This window comes from Acanthopagrus latus, chromosome 11 (genome assembly GCF_904848185.1).
Source record: "Acanthopagrus latus isolate v.2019 chromosome 11, fAcaLat1.1, whole genome shotgun sequence".
NCBI lineage: Eukaryota > Metazoa > Chordata > Actinopteri > Spariformes > Sparidae > Acanthopagrus > Acanthopagrus latus.
Genome location: NC_051049.1, coordinates 27,441,755 through 27,464,895, shown reverse-complemented (window position 1 = coordinate 27,464,895; position 23,141 = coordinate 27,441,755). Strand labels below are relative to the sequence as shown.

The 23,141-nt window shown below is 40.5% G+C and overlaps 2 protein-coding genes across 2 annotated transcripts; both read right to left on the bottom strand.

The window, feature by feature from the left end:
- Positions 1-350: 350 nt before the first annotated feature.
- Positions 351-5,301, bottom strand: LOC119028050 (antihemorrhagic factor cHLP-B-like). Its single transcript, XM_037113552.1, has 7 exons — positions 5,045-5,301; positions 4,087-4,200; positions 3,723-3,810; positions 3,324-3,490; positions 2,766-2,879; positions 2,385-2,471; positions 351-1,365 (listed from the first exon to the last, which is right to left on the bottom strand). Exons 1-7 carry the CDS (start codon positions 5,258-5,260, stop codon positions 622-624), a joined length of 1,530 nt encoding a protein of 509 aa, XP_036969447.1. The 5' UTR covers positions 5,261-5,301; the 3' UTR covers positions 351-621.
- A 13,814-nt stretch (positions 5,302-19,115) lies between these two features.
- Positions 19,116-20,975, bottom strand: LOC119028731 (duodenase-1-like). Its single transcript, XM_037114988.1, has 5 exons — positions 20,852-20,975; positions 20,624-20,774; positions 20,316-20,451; positions 19,823-20,083; positions 19,116-19,738 (listed from the first exon to the last, which is right to left on the bottom strand). Exons 1-5 carry the CDS (start codon positions 20,910-20,912, stop codon positions 19,571-19,573), a joined length of 777 nt encoding a protein of 258 aa, XP_036970883.1. The 5' UTR covers positions 20,913-20,975; the 3' UTR covers positions 19,116-19,570.
- Positions 20,976-23,141: the final 2,166 nt, after the last annotated feature.

The following is a 23,141-nucleotide window of genomic DNA, read 5'->3' as shown; positions in this document are numbered from 1 at the left end:
TTGTGTGATTGATCTCTTTATCCAAACGTTCTCTTGTATATCTATATATACAGAAAACAGGGCAAAGAACGCTCTGAATATGTTTAAATTTAAATAAACACGCATATATTATCAGGAAAAAGCCTATTCAAATAGACTTTTTTGATGCATTTTTTGTCCAGTTGACCGTCAGCAATTTAATAACACAGCCACTTATTCTATGAAAATATTGGTGTAAGAAAATGATCCTGCCTGTCTCATTAGCATACAAGGCTTTAAAGATTATTCCCTTGATATTATTGACAGTAGTGAATTGAGGAAAACCGAAAACACAAACAGTGTTGGGTACAAATAGAAAAACACTGGATGAGTATATTTGTGAAATCTTTAATGACTTTGCACAGCCAAGCACAGTTTACAGACAAAGATAAAACATTTATGTCTGCCAGGTTGATTGCACAGTACTACAATCTGTGTGGTTGACGGAGGTTTCCACCTAACCCTAACCCGGGATACAGTCGAATTGTGTTACATAATGTCAGGTTCTGTTCAACTTCTTGTCTTTGTTATACTTCAGTCTGTGTCTTTGTGTGAGTTCTTTTTTAAAAACGTTCAGTTCCTGAGTGAGTTCCAGGAGCCTCCTCATGCAGCTGGCTTGAACATGGGGTCCTCAGCGAAGGCTTTCTCCACCAGGCTGGTTCCTTCCGCTGCTGGGGGGCACTGGGCTGAGATGGCGGTGGGGAAGGCCTCGATGGTGGGTTCCATTTTTCCAGGGATCTGGGGGTCGGGCTTCAGGGGCAGGGTGACTCCCACTTCAGGGCCACCGGCGGGGACATCTGGGAAGGAGGGCAGGGTCATGGGCTGGTCCATAGCGGGCAGCATCCTCACCATGCCCTCGGGGTGGTCGTGGGCTGTTTTCTCGTGGTCGTGGTCGTGGTGATGGTGGTGGTGCTCATGCTCGTGCAGGTGAGTGTGCTTGTGGTCGTGGTCGAGGGCGAGCTCGTGGTCGTGGTCGTGGGAGTGCTCGCTGTCGGCGTGCTTGTAGTCGTGGTGTTGGTTGGGCAGGTCGCCGCTGTGGTTGTGTGCCTTGGCGTGATGAGCGTGCACATGATCGTGACCGTGGCCGTGGTCATGGGAGTGGCCGTGAGCGTGCCTGTGGCTGCCGCCCTCGTGGTCGTGCGTGTGGTGGTGATCACTGTTGTCAGCGTGCTTCGCGGTTTTGTCGTGATGAGCGTGGGGCTTGGTGTGGTCGTGTGCATGGTCATGAGAGTGTGCGTGGTCAGCAGCGTGTGCATGGTCATGGTCGTGGTCGTGTGTGTGTGTGGCATTGTGGCTATGGTCGGTCTCTCCGCCCAGCAAGTGCAGCTTCTTCTGAGTCTCTGCAGCCTGGCGAGCACAAAGATAATTTAGTGATGTTCGAAACACAGCAGCTTGGGTCAAAAGGTATATGTGTGCGTCCTCTGATACATCCACTGTGATAATAAACTATGAAGATATAATGAGAATGCTGTCTCTGCGTCTGTCAAGCCTCAAGTCTTTTAGAGCAGGTTGTGAAAGATAATTCTTCTTTATTGCTACTGGCAGCTTATTTTTGTAGGCTTGTTCTATGATAACATTGTTAACATTTAAGTATTTCCAGATAGAATCACTTTATGGGGCTTTATATTACAATTTGTGGCACATTACATGTATTAATCTCTTTTTTATTGGCCATATGTGAGTGCATTGTAACCTGACATGAAAAATGTAATGATGCTGGACTGTGGATTTCTTTGTGACGGACTTCACGCACATTTTTGAGGGCCTCATCTCAGTCTCTCTCTCACCGCCACTAACATGAAATAAAGGCCGGCCTCCAGTCTACAGAGCCTCCTTTTAAAGACACTGGCAGACTAATTTGCAATTGCATAGTAGTCTGGAGTTCATTATTTCATTTTAGATTGATGGGCGCATAGTAAACCAATCAGAGCAATATGTGTGATGCAGCTGGTCCGTTTTCATGCACAAATAAATGGCGCCTATTCACAAATGATGTTGTAGCACAGCCGAACGGTACTCTGAAATATGATTCTGGAAGCCTTCCAGGCAAGAAATAGGCAATGCAGGAACATAATCTTCCTTCATATCTGATCAGCACTGCTAAAAAAAGATTTTCTTTAATGTTCTGTTATTTTACCAAATCAGGCAAATCAAATCAAATCAGTTGGGACAGATTCTTCTTTGTTACTCAACTCTAAGCCTGAAGTCAGCAGCTCTGAATTAATCATATTTAAACACTGCTATTATTGAGGTCTTGTAGATTTGATGTGTGATTGTTCCACAGGATCACATTCAACAAAGCTACAGAAAACAAAATAAGTAACTCAGTGTGACACTGTGTCTTATCATGGCTTAGTGAGTCTTACCTCTGGCTCATAGATCTCACACTCCACACTAGTATCAGCATCACCGGTGGGAGAGTAGAACAGGGATGCCTTACAGAAGCCCTTGTGCTGCGGAGAGAAGAACAAGAGGGAACAAGTAAGAGAGGAGAAACATTAAAAACTCAAATAATAACCTGATTATTCTCCTTCAAACTGGCAGGATGGAAAAGTCTTTGATTTGATTATTTATCTCATTTTATTTGGCCTTTTCTCTTCAGCTTATTCTCAGTGACAGTATAGCCTTGTTTAATACATAAAGAGTTACTTTGTCTCTTTTCAACATGCAAAATAAATATTAAATCATTTTCACTAAGTAAAATGTTAAAAAGGAAACTGAAACTGTAGCAATTTGGCACAACTCACAGCGAACTCGCAGTTCATTGGGGGGCACGTTTCAGCTGTCACTACTTCTGTGCTCTTGGGGCAGGTGGTCTCCTGGATGGTGTACTCTACGTTGTAATACATCCTCATGGCCATCTGGATACACACACATGGAAATAAATGAACTGTTAACAAAGGAATATGCGCAACCACATCTCTGATTTGACATCTGTGAGAAGGAAGCTGTGCATTTAGTTTTATTTTGAAAATGCGAGGAGGATTGACTGGACAATCCACTATGCACACAGTTGTGTTGTTATTTAATTGCTCCTTGATCGAGCTTGCATGAGCGACTTCAGCGTAAGTCATCACTGTCTCTGAGTCGTTCATCTCCACTGAATGATCAAACACGCCGAAATTCCAAAACACCTTTGGGAGAGATAAATGGTTACAGCGCATGGCCACATACCTGTCTGCCTCTTCATTTGTCACTATCAAATAAATAAATAAATGCAAAAAAACCCCAAAACATTTTGCTGCAAACTGACCCTGAGTGGATACAGTGTGTCCCTTGATATCTTGGACATGTGGAAAACTTACCCCGGTGGTAGCACGGGAGATTTTGAGCAGAGAGAAGTGTTTGTCCAGCGTGCTCTCCTTGTTGAACTTCTCCAGTGAGAGAGTAACTGCCTTCTGAACCTCGGCGTTGTCAAAGGCGACATGAGATGGACAGTCAGGACAGAGCTCACTCACCTTAGCTGCAGGAACTGAGCAGAGAAAAACGGTTTTAAATGTGACAGATTTGTACTGCAACTGAAGTCCAGCTGAGGAGCTTTGGAGGCGTTTCACCTTATCGGCATAGTTGTTTAATGTTCAAATATTTACTCAGTGACTGTGGGCCAAGATGTCTTTTTTGATAACTTAACTTATTACTTTTCAGATAATAATAATGTGAGTTGTTGTATTTGAATTTATTAATTGTATGTTTTTTTTTTTTACCTGGTCTGATCACACAGTCATATTTGTAGAGACGCACCACTCTTTGCACTCGGTTGATGAAGATGGCAGCTTTGCACTGTCCATAAACCTGCACAGACCAACACAGTAATAAGCACAGGGGATGTTTTAGTGTGCTGCACAAATACAAATAAATATGACTTTTATGGAAGTACAAGAACATTATTTTAAATCATTATCATTATTATAAGTAATGACATGAAAACAGGAGTAGATGACATAAAGTTTGCATATATCAAATACTAATGTGGACTAAACCTCTATATGAGTGTGTGTGTGTGTGTGTGTGTGTGTGTGTGTGTGTGTGTGTGTGTGCGTGTGTGTGTGTTAGCTTGTGTTTTCTTACCGGTGTATTGTGGTCGGGACGAGCCTCACAGTTCTTATAGTCCTTCCTGCTGAGAACGCTGCAGTTGGTCTCAACAACATCCAGGGTCAGGTAGAAAACTGCGCCGTTCTCATCCTGTGACACACAAATACAGAATGTACACATCAGGAAATGATCACGATGGTTAAAACGACTGACGATGAATGGAACTTTCACCATCGACCAGTAATCCCTGATACCTCCTGATCAGAACAGTCTTAAATGTTTGACAGCTGATTGATAGTTACACTCATCATTACACTCATTAGGATGCTGTCTTGTTTCGTGTTCAGGGTTACGCAGACTTCCTAAAGCTGCAAAAACACACTTTTTATTTGTTGTTGCTGTAATTTCATGCAAACAACAGTTTCTCTACAGGTCAATACGTGTAGCTGGTCAGTCGTAGAAAAAGAACGCGTGTGGGTTTCAGTGAAGAGTCTTGAGAGTGTGGCCTTCAAAACCTATTTATTAAAATAATCGTTTACTCATATGTTTAATTGTAGACAAACACTTTTAACACGTCTTCTTCCACCCACTCATCTAAACCTCAGTCAGTTTTGACTAAATGTTTTACACTTATTTAACGGTTCATTTGGTTCGACTTTGATGTTTCACAATCAGGCTGTGTTTTACAAAGTAACCAAAAGTCATACTTTGAAAGTGGAGTAAAAAGTACAACCTGGGGTTTTATTTATTGGAATTGATTACAAATCTGTATGTGATGGTGTATGTCTATCTCCAGATCTCAGCAGAGGAAACATAAAGTGGTCTGACAGACATGGGTTGTACCACCAGCACTCTTGTAATCAAACTGAGCTGCCCTCCTTTTAACTTAAATCCTCAATTCTGCATTTCTGTTGGAAACATAGCCTTACTCTACAGGTAAACAATACTGCAACAAGAATATCAAATGAACATCTTAGTGGTGTTCGTGACTTACTTGTTTGGTAATGTGGACGTTGGACAGGCGGTGGAGGCCGAGGATGTATCCTTCCTGCCGGTCCTGGTTGATCTTGTTGAGAGCCAGTCCTGCAGCACCCTTCGCCTGGGCGTCTTCACATGACCACGGCTGCATGCCACCCTGGTCCACCGGTGCACCATGGACGTGCATGCACCCCAACGCCAACAGCAGCGATAACAGGACACTGTGATTCATGGTGAAGACCTGAGATGCACACGCTTACACAGGCTGATCAGAGAGATGCCCAGAGAGGGGTAGGGTCACCTTTTATATCCTGCCGCTGTGTACTGTAGACACGCCCACTCTCTCAATCTCTCTCTCTCTCTCTCTCACACACACACACACACACACACACACACACACACACACACACACACACACACACACACACACACACACACACACTCAATCACAAAATCACTGTCCTTGGCATCCTAGATAAACATAACCATTGACCTGCACCCCCTCTCAAAACACTTAGTCATATCGAGGAATGCTGCATCAGTTCATTTATCAGCATTAATCAGTGGGGAGACAGTCAACCCCACAGTCTCACTCATCTCTCCAGGATCAATATGGAGTGGGCTGGAAGTTGCCTGATCCACTCTTGTGCTTAATCCGTACACAGCAATGATAACATAGAAGTTAAAGAATGACATCAATCAGACTGAAGTCCATTCAAACATATAACTAAAATGACATAAAACAGCACCATCTGACCAAAGTAGCATCAGGTCACCACCGTCATCATTAAATGCAGCTGAAGTGGCCTAGTGATTTAAAAAGGGGCCAACCGGTCAATACTGGATGGTCATCATAAAATTGCGAAAGTCTTGAACTGTATATGCCTTCAGCTGGTCATGGTTTGATCATGGTTTGGGTTAAAATGATCACTCTATTAAGATCCGGGTGTACCATGAAGACACGACCACTGGAAACAAGCAGCCCAGGCTGAGTATTCCCAGTCCTCGTCAACTCTACATGTCTCAGTAGCTGCTATAGTCCAGTTTACTAGCTGTGGTTTAGCTACAGCACTTACATGGATATACTTTATAGCTACAATTGAACTTTAATCTATAAATACCCTTTTATACCACAAAGGTTTAGAGTAAGTCACCAGAATTTTCAGTAGCAAGACCAGACATACAGGTAAGTAGAAAGCAGCAGGTCAAAGACCTCATCAGTCTACATCTAGAAAATGAATCTGACATGTCATTTATTTTCTGGAGCTGATGATGGCAGTTCCTCAGGACATCTCGCTTCTCTCACATTTCACTTGAGAGTTGCACATGCCGAGCACTGATCAGGCAGCTGGCAAGTACTGACATGGAAGCCACTGACAACAGCCTGTCTTTCAAAGTCTGCTGACCGAACAATGTTCGCGCGCTGCTTGAATGGAGAAGGATGGAAGAGCATTAGCTGTGTTTACATCACAGCTGATCAGAGCTGGAGCCATGAGTCATTTGACATTTGGAGGGCACGCTGATAGTACACATTTTACATTGAAGACAAGAGCCAGATGCAAGTGGGTGTTAGAGAGTTATCTGGCCAGTGTGAAAGGGGTTTATGTGTCTTTGAAGGCATTTTAAACGCGTGAGTCCAAAAACCAAGAGTAAAGTGTTTGTAGTTGGCCATTTGGAGTAAGACTCAAGAAATAACCATCTTTATCCAGAATCTCTTTAAAAGTTACACCCCGTTGCTTTAAGTTGGATCTGGAAAATCGCTACACAAAACCATTTATTTTTGAATGACTTATTTGTTGAATGTTCAATGGCAACTCTCTCTTGTCAAGTGTCTGTAATAGTGCAATGTTTATGTTACAAACAAAGTAATGGTGTGGAAGTCTGAGATGTGGATTAATGACCAAGTTTTGTGTCTCATTCCACCCAGGCACCCCATTTTGTTTAATTTGATCACACTCTTTCCCTTCTCTTCCTTAACCAAGCCCTTACAATGCCTTAGATTAGGGCTGGGCGATACGGCCAAAACCGTTATCACGATATATTTTTTTTTCTATACTGATCAATGTCGATAATTATCCCGATATATATTTAACAATGATAATAATGTTGAATGTACAGTTTTAAGAGTATTCTCCTTAGGGTGGAACCCCAAACAAACCAGAAGGCTAATTATGGTTTACAAAATACAATTATTTATTGTCAGAATGAACAAGTGACAAACATTCAACAGAGCCGACTGGCCAAGGAGGGGCAGGGGCCAAAAACATGCATCAACCACGTTCATTTGTGGCTCTGCTGTGCGGTTTGCTGTTGGTGTAGTGTTTACTAGGTAGAGGAAAATGGACTCACAAAAAACTGTGTCGAAAACAAATGTCGTACATTTATCATCGTTATCGTGATTTTTATTCATCATGAAAATGATCAAGATCCTTTTATCGCCCAGCCCTAGCCTAGGTAGCCATAAGCAGATTCCTTAAGTATTTGGACAATAATGACTGAATGTTAACCAGATTTTCGAGATTAACAGCAGTTTGACTTTAGACTGTTTATAGGTCACTGTTTGAATCAAGAGTGCAGATATAAGCAGAGGTCATATAACGCTTCAGCATATTACTTTGACCCAAAATCACTTCTGAAGGTTTTTTGGTCCTCACAGATCAGCAGCTGCACTCTGAGGTAAGAGATGCCTCTTTTTTGCTGTAGGTGAAGGCCCTGCAGTGTCAGTGGAAAATGTGACCTTTGTCATTCAATAAACAAGCACTGGAATCAACAGGCGAAAAGTCAACATTTCTTGTGTAGCCGCTGTGTTGCAACTTCTGTCAGGTACAGTTATGCAAGACACTGAATCAATGGGACATGACCACTCAAATATACTAATCTGAATTAGGTCCTTGATCCAGCAGGACTTTTATGGATCGTGACAAAGATTATGTCTGTCTTTCAAAGTGATTGCTAAATATCCGTTGTGAGCATGATATTTGTCTAATATGAACTGGATTAAATAAGAATATTAAATTAAATTAAAAGGTTTGCTTTGTTATTTACTTGTTCTGTTAGATGAGTAAAACAGACTTAAAAAACACACACACACACACACAAAAAAAAAACCAAACAGTAAAACTTGGTGTGATGTGTTGGACCCTGGAATGAATCCAGACAACATGTGATCAGGCACTGAGCTTTTTTGTGGATGTGTTACAGCATACAGAAAATCAAATATTGCACGGTAATTATTCAAGCTGCAAGCAGAAATACTACTCACATTATTTGACTTTTGCAAGGAAATGCAGTGTGGGCCTACCGAAGTGTCCTTTTTAGAATGTACAAATTCAAATTCAAGCACTTGAAATTCGCAATATTTTTCAACAACACAAATTTTTAGAGTGGGTTAAGTGACAAAGAAAATTATTGTCATAGTTTAAAAACTAGGGATGCGTGAGTACAACCTTTACAACCTGTGTCATGGTAACACAGTTTTGTTTTGTGTCCATAATTACAGGTGTAAGTTTTGCCGGAAGTTTTGCTTTTCCACCACTGGGCTGCCAGCTCGAAGGTGTGTGTTTAAGCGAAGACACGCTTGTCCCGATCCCTGCAGTACTATCCAAGAATCACTGCTAACAAAGTGTCTCACCTAATTCAGTTACAGACTCGTTTCATTTCCTTTCAACTTCTTTTACAATAACAGTCCCCTGTTATTTAAAAGCTTTTATTATGAAGCAGCGTCACAGGAAACATTGTGTTTTCAGCCGCGGTAACTGAACACGACTCCCGAAACAGCTGGAAGCAAACACGGTGAAGCAGTCAAAACAAAAGTACAAACAGGACAAGAGAAACTAAAGGGATTCAGTTAGAAGCTACAAAAGTACTGAGAGCTGAACACATTGACTTTATATAGACTTTCTCTCAGGTTTCCTACACGCACATGAGTTCAGGATCGATTTTAGGGGGCAGACAGGTGCTTGTTACGGATTGGCTGCAGTTGCGAGACGTCACCACAGCCTGCTCAGAGGCGGGGCGGCCACGGCTGAACCCGGCATCCGGACCAGGTCCACTGCCAAGCACTTTCCAAACCAGCCTTGGAAATGAGCTTCATGTTGATGGTTGTTTTATCTTGAATTTTTGGCCCGAAGTCCCTCCAGATTTTCACTATTCATCGTTCTTTCAGTCGCGGATCATCAGGAGACAGTGAAATGACAACTATTTTTCAGATTCCCTACTTTTTAGCATGATATAAATGCTATATATCATGATGATATAACACTTGAGCTTCCCACCATGAGCATGATATGGCCACTGTGTGAATATGGTCAATTTACAATAAAAGTTTTTTATAAACTTCAGTAAGCTACCCAATGAGGATTTTCCATCATCACAAGTGCAGATAATGACACATTTTACTTGGATGACACTTGTACTTGTACAGGTACATTATCAGTAATGGATACTTGTTTTAGCCAAGTACTCACTCAACCCTTTAAAAAACTTCGTAACATGAAGTCAGAACTGAGCCCAGGTTGGTGGAGGTGAAGCTTGACATACTGTATCTGGTAATTCAAAGCCAGAATCTCTAAATATTTACACTCCAAGAGGGTATTGCAGTTTCTTTACATCTCTTTCCTGGAAAAAAAAAAAACAAAAGACATATGTGAAAGCTGATGAAACAGGTCACATGCGTATAGTATTAACTTCTCGGGCATTGACACAGGTCGTTACAGGAACAAGGCCAAAAGTCAGTCCAAAAAAAACTTCAAGATGAGATTGGACTGATCTACATTTCCTCTCTGGGTCCAGCTGGAGTCAAAATCATGGAAACCTGCTATTCTCCTTTAGTATGTGTCTCCCGTCTCCCTTCAGAAGTTTTGGTGACAGTTGCATTAACGTGAAACATCAACACATGATGACAGTGTTTAGAGTTTGAAATGCCTCTGGGCATTCAGTCGTCATCCTTATGACAGTTATGGACTGATGGCATGTTTGCCTCATTTGTCCAGCTAGAAACAACAGTTTAAGATACCTGCATCTCACTTTTTACTTTTTACACTTCCCTCCTGTCTGCCTTCTTACAATCAGTGGGTTTTTTAAGGCTTTTTTTGGCTGCCTTATCTTGATAAACTCAAATGCAGCTGCCTTGGAAAACGTAAATGTTTTCATGCAACCTTGGTTTAATATCGAGCATTGTACATTGACTGTGTCCCCTCGTGAACCCCCTTTTCTCTCTTTCCCACGCTCTCCCACTTCTACCACCCTCTACCGACAGTGCAGCGATGCACTTATGGATGGTGATGTGACTTTGATTGTGTTTTATCTTGTGTTAACTTATTCGATATTGTATATATCTGAATGCTGTTCTGTATTAATTGCTTTGCTTCCCGGCATAGTGAAACAAGACTTAAAGAGAACCAGTCCGAACAAAGATGGTGTCATTTTTCAATAGCCATACACTGTGGAATAATTTACTACATAATAATTGGTCAAAACAAAAAAGGAGGAGTTAGGGTTAGGGTTAACCATGATCACCCATGACAATGCGAGCGCAGCATACGAACGGATCTAGTTTGTGCACAAACTCTGTACTGTATGGGTCAGGTGTAAATATGTATACAGGGGCCCCTGCCTGACCTGCAAAAGTTAGGGGTTTCGTGTAGGGTTAGAGTTCATTTGGAGCCACGCTGGAGCATTTGGAGCAATCTGTTGGTTTAACTGTTCGGTTCAATGGTCCAGAGGCAAATATCTCAACCTCAACATTTAGTTGACAGTTATGATTATTCCGATTGAATTCAAACATTTTATTTAAAATAAATCAAAGTGCTGTTTATAGAGAACTTGAATAACTGAATACTACTTTTGCCATTTACCTTGCTGTGGATGCTACATACATTAATGGCCCTGCACAGGATCCTTCTGAGTTGTATGATCTCATAGTTTCTGTTGAGGAGATAACAGGACAGGATAAAGCTACAACTGCAGCTCATGACATGTTACTACTGAAGTTAATGACTGAACTCCACCAGCCCTAGCTGATGACCTAGCATGCTAACATTAGGACATTAAGGAGGCACTCCGCCAATTGTTTTTAATCTTGACGTATAGTTAGGTGAAAAATCAGAACATGTTTGCCCCTGCTATTTTTACTTAGGTAACAATGTGACCTTTCCTCTTCAGTCCAAGCCGTCCTCTTTTTTTTGTATTGTATTAGAACCAAAGAGCTTTCTGTCTTTGATGACCAGCCAGAGCAGAGAACGAGAAAGAAAGTTTTGGCTTTGAAACAAGTAAAACACATTGCTCAACTTATGAATACATCATCAGGTGAAAGATTTAGATTTGGTTAATGAATACCGTGATTATCAGCATGGTGTCCAGTGGGTAGAACTGTGGCCGCAGGAGGGACTTCCGGTTTGCAGCCAGCGAGTATGGACGTGCAAGCGTGAGGTCCGCAGGCGTACCTCAACAGCTGCTTTTATCTTCCAATAAACTTTTCAAAACCATGATACTAAAAACCTAGAAAAGAATTGTCTCTTTGTAGTGGTGCATGGTACAGTATAACTTAAGGGGTCTTAAGGATATTACACCGCTAAGTGAACAGCCAGACCTGTGCACACAACCAAAATAGCGACTGGCTCTCCTAAAGGTGGCCCACTCTGCCCTACTCTTGGTGCAGCGATGGTAGCCATTCAGGAAAGCAAGGAAGAGATATCAAGACAGATAGACGCTAAAACAACTTCCATCCAGTCCTCACGCTCTTAAATTGAAACGGCGATGTCAACACTAGCTGACCAAGTCCAACAAATGGAGGGATGCATAGCAGCAAATGAGGACATTAAACATTAAAGATGCCACCATGCACATGAAACTGGAGACGGAGGTGCAGTCGCTCAAAGATAAAGTAGACGATTATAGAACAGGAACCGGCGTTACAACATCTACATACGCAGCCTCCCCGAGGACGCTGAAGGCCGCGATGCAGCGGGATTTTTTGAGCGAGTCGTACCAGAAATTCCTCGGTATCAAAAACTTTCCTACCCCCATTACCTGCGAGAGAGCTCACCACCTGGGAAAACCCTCCGCCAGCAGAAGAGACACGCCGAGGCCGAGACACATGATTGCAAAGCTCCTCAACTTTAAGAACAAGGAGAAAATAATGCGCTTAAATAGCGTTAAACATTAAAACACTGTTTAACGGCCCCAAAGCACACATTTTAACAAATGAGGTCTTATCGGATATCTTCTCACTATCCAGGGGGGTTCACCATTGCTGCCCCTGCTCTCCATTGTTATTTTTGATAGCCATATAGCCTCTGGATATTGCTATTTGCTTTAACAACACAATTACGGGTATTAGATTTGGCTTTGTATGCAGATGACCTATTAACCTTTGTGGCTGACCCTGCAGACTCTCTCCCTCCCCTTTTACAATGTTTCCAACAGTACAGTGCAGCTTCTGGCTATAAACTAAACCTTACAAAAAGGGAGGTCCTGCCTTTAAATATACAGGACAACTATGTAAAGAACTTAACCAAACCTTTGCAATGGCGCCCCAGTGGACTTAAATACTTGGGCATAGAAATTCAAACTTCTGAACCTTTTTACCGTACCAGGGCTGAGGGTGGGGGCTGGTGAGGGGTTCTGATTTTGGATGTCTGTTCCTTTGTTTGTCTTGTTTGTGAGATTATACATATAAAAAATACTTCAATGAAAATATCTTTAAAAAAAGAACTGTGGCTGCACAGCAACAAGGTTGTGGCTGTGTTTCTGGTTATCCCGGAACATGAAAACAAACAAAAAGCAAACTTGTGATAGTGTGCTGATGCTAAAAATCTACACTAGGCCTGATGTCCTGAGCTGTCCTGGATCAGTTCTCCTGCCATAGTACTGTGTGTACTTGTATATGTGAGAGTAACCTCCACCGATTTGATGCATAACAAGGACATAAAGATAAGGCTGAACTCATTCCGAGTGTTACTTTCAGTTCCTGGAAAATTCTCTGTCAGTTCTGAGGGACTAACTCTGACTGTCCACTGTCTTGAACCAGACACAAGGTGGTGCTACAGTATAGTTTAACAATAGATCAACAGCTGACACTTGCTTTAACACAAACACACACACACACACACACACACACACACACACACACACACACAGCTCTATTATGTTTTTTTTTTACATGTGTAAGGTGATGCTGCAGTGGAAGCTGCCGTGGCCCCAACTGGTTTACAATAAATACACTGAAATAATTATCAACATAAAATGTTTATTCAGAAATAAAGATTACATGTACATATAATACTACAGTGGTGAAAACTAAAAGTTCCATGACAGTTGTGTTATATGAAGAGCATGCACACGTGCAAACAGAGAAATGTACTCAGTCGTCATCAAATACGGTTCCGTTGCATTCGCATTACTGACGACATGTAAGGTCATCACCCCACATATTCAGAGCATCCTCAGCAGAACAGAGACAGATCTCTGACGTCACCGAACAGTTGATTTATCAGCTGTGATTCATATCAGAGGGCAGCGTCCAGCAAAGGAGAAGAAGAATAAAATTAAGGAGGAGATGATGAACAACTGTTGCCTGAGGGTCATGACTGAGAAACAGCCCATCTCATCTGTCTCTCAGGTCACACTGTGGGGGAGTATGTAAAAAGGATCACAGCGTTTCTCAGACTTGGAAGAACTTTTGTCCGGCTTCATTTTTAATCAACCCACTTCTTATTTTTGTCCTTTTTGCTCTGGCGCAATAACTGTTTGAACTCCTTCTTGAAAAATTTCTTTGACTGTAAATGATAAAATAAATTCAAGAATCAATCCAAATGCAAAAAGCAGTGTTTCCCCTAGATTTTTTTGTAGTTGCGGTGCTCTGAGTTAATCTAGCAACACTAGCGGGTCTGGGAGCATGCCCCCCCCAGAAGAATATGAGGTATCTGGAAGGGCAACACATTCTGATCTACTTAGGTTAGATTAAGTCATGACTGATTTACTCAGTTTGGATTCAATCACGACTTACTGATTCTCATTGTGTGAGTGAAGGTCCAGGGGTTGGTTTCTAACTGTAAGGAGTCAAAGGTTAACAGACGATAAAGTGCTTAGCTAAGCTGACCTGCATGCCAAATGGTGGAAGACGCCTAACACAGGTCAAACTCCTCTTTTAGTCTATTGGATAATTTGGCAAAGGGACCAATCAGAAGAAGTGGGTGTGTACTGGTGAAGAGACTCTAAAAAGGCCCTCACAGGAAGAACGAGGGGGTGGCACTTGGTAGGTCTCCTGAGATCGAAGGCTAGGAGTTCTGATAGGGCAGAGGGCAGTGCATTTTGGTATAGCTTTTGCCATAGATTTGATAATATCAGATCCGGATGCAGGGCTCAAGATTCCGTTTCAGTAAAGACTGCTCTATCATTCCACCCAGCCATGCCTCCACAGAATTCTTTTATCATCAAACTACACGCCGACTCATTGAAAGAGGAAAGCCCAGAAACCACAGAAAATGGAAAAATAACCATTTAAATGATGATTTTTGAAAAAAAAAGAAAAAAAAAAAGGACAGATTGAGACTTAGAATACGAGTCTCAGTCTGACAGATGACATAATGATCAACAGATTCAAGGCATCTGCTGAGACCAGATCATTGTACAAATGTGTTAAGTGGCACAATGCGGATACATATTTGTTGAATCTAATTTATTTCAAATATCGCTGCTTATGTATTGCTGGTTTGGAGTCAGTGGGCCACATGACATGGAAGCTATTGACAAAAAAAAAAGAATTTCTGCATATTAATATTCATATAAAATAGAGGAAGCACTAAAATACAATAGAAAGAGCTGTATCTTATTTGTCTAGATTACTAATACAATTTGCTGCTGGTTTGGAGTCATTGACATGTAAGATATTGAAAAAAAATGCAGTTATTTTGTATTAATATATTTATGCTAAGTAATTGAATGAAGTTTTAATGAATGACTCAGCGAGGCTCTGGGAGGTGAGCGAACTGTCCTGCTGCTAACGCTGAGCGAACCTCAGTAATGTCGCAGCTGGACCCCAGTGAATATCTGCGAACATCCAGCTTAAAACTAACTTCACCCTGGTGGTTTACATAGTGTAGCGTTTTGCCTAGGAGTGTGGACAGCAGGTCTGAGGGGGCTTCAGATGGCTCTGTCAAGTTTACCTAGCTAGCTGCTAGCAATTTCAGACTCAGATTTGCACATATTCAAATTCTGTCCACAACTTCACGTTGTTTGATACAGGTACACAAATATGTTTTGCACTAAATATACTACAACAATAGGAGCAAATGTGTGAGTGTGTCAGTTTTTTAATCTGTGACTTGTAAAATAGGATTTGTGCACCTCTAATTAAGAATGTGTGAATGTGTTGTGTTGTATCTGTGGAGAGAAAAAAAAAAATCTACAAGTACACAACTCAGCGACCTCAAATTTTCTGACACACATACACAGTCACTGTACACAACTTGTGAGCTTGTGGTTGTGAACTGGGGTACAAGAAACACTTGCTGTTCAAGCGAGAACACCACTGCTAGTGTCAGTTTACAGTTAACCAGTCGATTGAGTGTGTAAGGCAGGAAATACAATAACATCATGATAGGAAAAAGATGAGGCCATTGGGACTATTAACATTTTCTCAGAGATATGTTATAATTACAAAGAAAAACAAAGAATGTTAACTCACCGTACACAGGAAAATAAGAAAACGATGAATTAATAATTTCTTTTTTTTCTTTGTTGTATCGGTGTGGATGCTGAACTGCAAAAGAATATTAGATGAAAACATAGAAAAAAGTTAAAAAATATAAACAACATGTGAATAACAGTTCTGGTGATATGGCACCTATTTACATTTAGGGCATTTTATTTATTGTGTTGCAAAGATATACAGCAGTAATCATGGTTACCAGTCATTTTGTCATTTTTCAGACTCCTTTGTTGTGGTCTATGACAGAGGCTTATGCACACCCATTCAAATAAAGTGTTCCCATTTTCTTTCATCTCATATGCATCAAGTTTGTTCTTTCATGCACTGGTGTTACAGTAACTCTTAACAAAACGACTGCTTGCACATCGCTTGGTGCTGCAGGGTGAAGCATATGTAGGCTGTGATGGATCATTGTGTAAATCTTTTCTTTTCCCTTAACATTTGTTTTTTATTTGCATCTCCTTGATATGTTCATTCTGGGCCTTGTTGGACCTTCTTCTCACATTAAATGAGTTTTGATTGAATTTAATCTAACAAGCGAAAACCACATGTGACACTTTGTAGAAATACTTGCGTGGGCGAAGTATCTTTGTTATCTCCAGACAGGAACCACAGGTTTCACAGTCAGATATGCTCATCAGTGTTCTCACGGCTGTGAAAAACATGCTAGAACATGTAGGGGGAAAAAAAACCATACACAGATCAATATGTAATATAACATTCAGTAAAAATACACTCATACTGTCATTACATTTTTTAAAACTCAAATTTCCATTTGTTATATCAGTTATATTCAGTGTTTGCAACATCATACAGATCTGACTACATTATTCAGTTTTTCATCTCATGCAATGAGCCATGTCACAGTTTTTCTGCTTGTTGACCATTAATAGGTGTTGCATTACAGATGCCACAGCTACAGTCTTCTCTATCAGCTGTGTCACAGAAAAAAACTGTTTTTGCAGCCTGATGTTTCTACGTTAGCATGCGCCTACAGTTCTGTCTACAATGAATCATTCACAGAAGTCCCCTGTGAGCCTGACTCAGTCCAAACGGTGACAAAATACGCCTAGTCAGCACCTCAAAACCTCACTGATACACGTTTTATCTCATTTGTCGTACTCCATACAAAACCCAAAGTGTAAAGCTTTGTAAAAGAAAACATTGTTTTGGAAGTAGTCCTCTCTACAACTTTTAGTTTACCTTGTATGTCTTTGTAAATCTGCTCAGTGGATATTAAGTCTGGCTGTGCAAACTTTTTTTACAGCAGGATTTAATTTCTTGTACACACTCTTGGATTGCCTCTTCTCGAAAAACACAAGGGCGCAAGGTTTCTTTGATGTGAAGCTATGTGATGCAGCCTGTTGACATATTCCTTCAAATTTCTGTGACAAACCACAGACACCACAGATCCTCATGTAGATTTGAACATCAGTGTGCGCACAGAAGCCATTATCAGATGCGGTCGAGTTGACTTGTAGATATCAGTTAATGTTTCATCAGAATCCAAAATATGTTGAGGGCGACATGTTGGAAAATGTTACTGAGTCATGCAAACGTGAACTTCTGCATTTAAACAAACACACATCCAAGAACCACACACATACACAAACTCAGGTAGGAATTCTACATAGAACTTAACCTTAAAGGTTTTGTGTATACCCTTTAGAAAGAACGGCATATGTGTAGTTTTTAAATATAATTTCTGTCTTCAGATGAAGAATTTAAATAAATTCAGACTGATTTAAACTCAGCAGAACATCCACAATGATAGTTATAGGATATAAAAAGTTTCATTAATTCAACAGGTTTTAAGCAAAAGCCTCAGATTTCCAAACATATGTTAAAGTATGTCAGATGTTAGCACAGGCCATTCTGCAAAAGTGAATAGAACTTGGAAGCAGCGACAGCAACAGTGTCGGCCAAACTGCTGCTACGTGAAAAGCTGTTCCGGAGCCGGTATGCCAGTACATTACACTACAGTATGCTGAATTCTCACATTTTACAGTTATTTTGCTTGAGAAGCTCCTTGATCCAGGGAAGATATTTTGATGCAAACTGAAGGCTGGGACCTTCAGGAGGATGGTGGCGAATACAAACCAAATTATCAATAAAAAACAATAACAAGTCAAAATTGAAAAAAACAAAAAAACAAAAAAGAAAACCTCAAAGGACCACATACCAACAGGGTGACACCTGGAGACACTGGAGATGACACGACAGGGAAGACAGAGTTGCGACACAGGCGAACACGGAGGAATGCAGAAGAAGACGGAGGAAGATCGAACTGACAAAGACAAGAGGGAGAACACAGGCTATATACCGACAAACTAATGAGGGAATGAGGCAAGGAAAAGACAGGTGAGGGAAGGAACGGAAAACACTGGAGGGCAAAACACACGGGAGGAACTGAAAAGCAAGACGACACACATGAGGGTAAAATTTGAAAATAAAACAGGAAACAAGAACAAAAAAACTGGGATCCTAACGGTTCGGTGGGGAGTGGAGCATGGAAAATCTATTGATAAAGATGACTCAAGTAGTGTCCAACCGATAGGGATTTTTTGGCCCGATAACGATAGCTGATATTAGAGGGGGTGCAGTCACCGATAGCCGATATGCAACCGATATAGTGAGTTTTTGAGCTGGAATGAAAACAGGCCTTGGTTTGTTTATAGATTTTGCACCGCTATGATTATGCAATAGTACAGTCACAGTGACACTAGTACAGACAGATGCTTTCTTAAACCAATGTCTTCATTCAAGACTTTTAACATTTAACAGACTCTTTTTTAAAATGACATTTAACATTTGAACTTGTTCAGTTAAGCTGAGAAAAAGTGCAGATTGTCACACAAACAAAGATAAAATCAATAATGTAGCAAAACTTTCAATAAATAGATAAAAATAACTAAACAAATCTAAATAAACAACATGCTGTCAGTCAGTGTCTACTAACACTTCCAGTCAGTGAGTGGCAGGCTGTAATACAGGAAGCACAGCTTCTCTGCATTTGCACCCAACAGGTTGCTTCTGTGAGCTGAGCCAAAGTCTCTGGCTGAGCTCAGCGCGCCCCACTGGACAAAATAAATCATGTCATTGGCATTGTCATTTTCACTCTTTTTTTTCTATCGGCGCAACATTTCACCGATACGATAGAACCCCCGATAGAAATTGGGCTGTTCTATCGAGCCCCGATATATCGGTAGCCGATAATCAGTCGGTCACTAGACTCAAGTAAAGTATCACAATTTAGGAAACTTGCTCAATTAAAAGAAAACAGGACCAGGTTAAGAAATGACCCAAAGTACAAGTTACTTTCCATTTTTAATATCTTTTAAAATGTAACTGATTACAAGTATGAAAATTGCGTTAACATTAAAGCTGTAATTACATCAGGTTAACTGATCTTTGAAGCCATCTTTTTAAATGCTCATCAGACCACAAGATAATGTATGTATGTAATATATCCATCCTTACCCACAAAGAGAAAATTATTACAAAATTATGGTCTTTCACTTTCCTCTTTTCAGCGTGTTACCACATGTTTGTGTTGAAAGATTTCTTAAGATGTGTTATTCTAGAGAAATATTCTGCAAACTTTGATGAAATTTGTTCTTACACACAACTGAGTTTCTCTGCATAATTCAAACTTTTTAATCTTATTCTATTATTATCATTTATTAATCTTATTATTCTTATATTATGTCTTCTGATTAGGTTGTGATAGAAGGAAATAAACATTGCATTTGAAATAAGCCTTTATTTTAAGTTGAAGTCACACAGACAGAGCAATCTGTTACACAACAAAACCTCCATCCTGCAAGATTTTCATTCACCACTGAGGGTGTCATTGATCCAGGGAAGGTATTGTGAGACATCTGTGTAGACGTTGGGTTTGTTTGGGCTGTTACTGCTGTAGTTACAGTTAGCGCCCGAGTTGTAAGACACGATACCGACAGGCTCTCCGTTGCACACCAAAGGACCACCAGAATCACCCTGTGAGGAGAAAATGCATCATTAATATGTTTTGTAGCATTTCTGTACAGGAAACCAGTTGACCTTTTGTTTGAAAGGACATACCTGACAGAATCCATAGTTGGTGTTATATCCACCGGCACAGATGACTTTCTCAGGAAGAGGAAAATCCTTCCATTTCTCCACACAGACTGTCTGGTTGATGACGGACACGTTCACCTCTCTCAGCTCATGAACAACTTGACCACGAGTGTAAGTCTTACCCCATCCAGCCACGAGGCACTTTTCATTTTCTCCTAGGTTCCTCGGTGAGCTGGGAAGTCGAATTGTTTGTACGCTGTTGCTTATTGGAGCTTTTTGTGACAGCTGGAGACACACAAAATCACAAAGTAAAATTTACCAACGGGCTAAACCAACTCAAGTCTGATTTCATACCACACTTCTTTTTATTGATCAGACTTCAGCTTATTGATCAGACTTCAGTTTATTGATCAGACTTCAGTTTATTCGTCAGACCTGAGTTTAGGAAACAATCAATGAAATAGAGAGCTAATAAAAACAATATATCATATGTCCACAAAAGATTTGATGTACTTACTTTAATTAGCATGATATCCTTCCCAAGTTCCAAACTCTTATAATCTGGGTGTGTGTATTTCTTCTCAATGAATCTTATTTTTTCAGGATCAGCCCTCTTGAGATCATTGGTACCAAGAACTACTCGTTCATGTTTCCTGAATGAGGGAACATTGAGATTTCATCAATATATTTTCTAAAATTGTGCCACTAACAAAAGGTGATGGTTAATAATACATTTCTTATGAGACAAAAAAATGAGTTTATGTGTGTTGAAATCTTTTTAAAATTCTATTTACATGCGTCAAAGATTGCCGGAAGATAACTCACCCTTTGTCACAGTGCGCAGCAGTGAGCACAAAATCTTCTCTGATGAGGAATCCTCCACAGAGATGATCACCAGTGGCACTCTGCAACGAGACCATATACGGCATCGCGTTCTCCGGGACTTTTATCCCATTTATGATTTTAGCTCCAAGGGCTGCAAAGATAAGTTAAATCCAAAATGAGGTAAATGTCTCATTAAATGGAATCAATCAAAATATTCTGTCAGCTTACCATTTCGTCCGAGACATGTCAGAACGTGAAGGAGCAGAAGTTTGAGCAGGGCGTGCATCATGGCAGCAAGTCAACCAGCCGGTCCTCTTGGGGTGCAAAGACGACCCTTTTATACAGAGTTTTGCTTCGCTTGCATTTGTGATTATCATCTGTTCTATATTGACTTCAAACCACATCCTGTGTTCGGTGGAAAATGCGAAGGTGTGCTGTCTTTACATCTACATCTTGTTTATTGACTGAGCGACACACGTTATGCGATCAGTAAATGATAAGCATAATATTTAACGTATAACACATTACAGTTTTTCTTGATTGCTTTGCCCTGCTTAAAGAAACTGGGATCCACTCGGTTTTCATCATCACTGTCTCAGCAAAGCACAAGACACCTCTTACAAATGTGTTAACCCTTTCTCATTGGGTTGACACATTTTCCCCACCCTTTTGCAGAACACTTAACTTGGATGTCATTCAGACAGTCCACACTCCATTATTCTAGCTATGGTAACCAAACAGAAACCATCTGTTGCTAACTATTAGAATGAAATCACTGACGCACCTGTTTGACACTCCTTCACACAAATCCTAAATGAGCAATCAGTCTGCAGGCCTTTAAAGGTGCAAAGTCTGTGTTGTTCTTTGCCAACATGGATGGAAGAGGTCTAAGGCAGATGAGAGTGAGAAATAAGCGCAGAGGAATGCCAAGGTTGGATGAGGCATGCAAGAAGATTTTTCCCTTGGTGCATTGCAAGAGAGGATGTTGTATGTGATGTGGTTGAGGCCATGTGGCCCCATCGTCAAGGCAGAAGAGACTGAGTATCAATAGTGGCCATTTCTCATACTATACAGTAATAGATTGTTATACTCTACAGTAACAGATTTTATATTTATCTTCTTTTCTACCTTTTAAAACAAATCCCCGGATACGTCAGTTGTTCAGGAAAATGCTTGCTGTGAAGCTGCAGAAATGTTTTGTGGACTATGAGACTACCAGGTTTCTTAATTTCTTATTCTCTAATTGATTTTTTTTTTGGTTTACATGTTTTTCGTGTAATATTTACAGTATTTGAGTTTTCAGCCATAGTTTAAAAAAAGAATCAATGGAATCAATAACATTTGCATCGAAGCATCTCTGACTCTGGATCTAATTCTTTGCAAGAAGGCAAATGTGACAACAAATGGCACTGGCATGAAAGCTACGTACAGTAATAGGCTACAATGACAAGCAATGATGCACTGATTTGCGCTGAGTGCTGTATTTTGAATTTCGTTGTCCACTGTGTAATGGTTGATTGGAAGAGCTCACACACTTATTTGCAGGTTGTGTTGTTTGAAGGCAAAATTTTGCTTTTGCTGCATATTTGAAATGTTTTGGTACAGTTAGAGCCTTTTGCGAAAATGTGTCATTTTGACCATGAGTGTTCTGTATTCAGGACACTTTCAGCCTCTTGATGTTACATTTTGTTAAATTCACTTAATAAGTTAAGAACATGTGTGCAGATTCTTTATTGTGGAAGTCTGACTTTGTCATGGTGAACCAGTGGCTGTGTTGGGTTTTGGTGTAAAAGCCCACTCAAAGCAGAGCTCCTGAATTCTGTGAAAAAACTAGAAGAACCACAGGATCCTAAGCGCCCTAACAGAGGATCATTACTGAGTATGTTAATGTTTTTAATTGGCCATGCTTGATCTTTTCAGTTGATCCGTATGTGTCACCCAAAAATAGTATTTAGGGTTGAACTGAAAGTTATTCACTTTTTTTTTTGATAATGGTGAACATTTTGAAGGATGGGTAGTCAAGCCAAGTCAAGGCAAAGCATTTACCTTCATATGCACAGTCAAAAAAAAAGTAAGATAAAATTCTCCCTTTGCCCTCAAGTCTGAGAGCCGTTGGCAATCATATGAGAGGTTTAGAAGTTAAATATATCAAGAATATAATAATAAAATAAATAGATGAAAATATCCTACCACAGCTGATACCTCAATAACTCCTTGTACAAAATGCATACAACACGCATGTGTGTGTGTGTGTGTGTGTGTGTGTGTGTGTGTGTGTGTGTGTGTGTGTGTGTGTGTGTGGAGTGTGGTAGAGAGGCAAAGTGAAGCTTCCTGTATCGAGGTGCGTTAGGGTGGTAGCAGAGGCAGTGGATCTCTGATTGGCTGATTGTCCAACACAAGATAGTTAAAGTAACTCTACTGCATGTTATACCTCATCACCCAAAGACAGTTTGTGGAAAAAAATGTTTAAGTTGCCATTTGTGTGTCCAGATGAAGAAAAGAGAAAACAATATTTGAA

What these genes read in the sequence shown, in the direction of transcription:
- LOC119028050 (XM_037113552.1), bottom strand. Translation starts at nt 5,260, where the DNA reads ATGAATCACAGTGTCCTGTTATCGCTGCTGTTGGCGTTGGGGTGCATG. An exon ending in CAATGAACTGCGAGTTCGCT is followed by an intron (nt 2,472 to 2,765) that starts GTGAGTTGTGCC and finishes TTCTCTCCGCAG; the next exon opens with CACAAGGGCTTCTGTAAGGC. An exon ending in GTGAGATCTATGAGCCAGAG is followed by an intron (nt 1,366 to 2,384) that starts GTAAGACTCACT and finishes TGTGCTCGCCAG; the next exon opens with GCTGCAGAGACTCAGAAGAA.
- LOC119028731 (XM_037114988.1), bottom strand. Translation starts at nt 20,912, where the DNA reads ATGATGCACGCCCTGCTCAAACTTCTGCTCCTTCACGTTCTGACATGT. An exon ending in GACATGTCTCGGACGAAATG is followed by an intron (nt 20,775 to 20,851) that starts GTAAGCTGACAG and finishes TTATCTTTGCAG; the next exon opens with CCCTTGGAGCTAAAATCATA. An exon ending in AGGATATCATGCTAATTAAA is followed by an intron (nt 20,084 to 20,315) that starts GTAAGTACATCA and finishes GTGTGTCTCCAG; the next exon opens with CTGTCACAAAAAGCTCCAAT.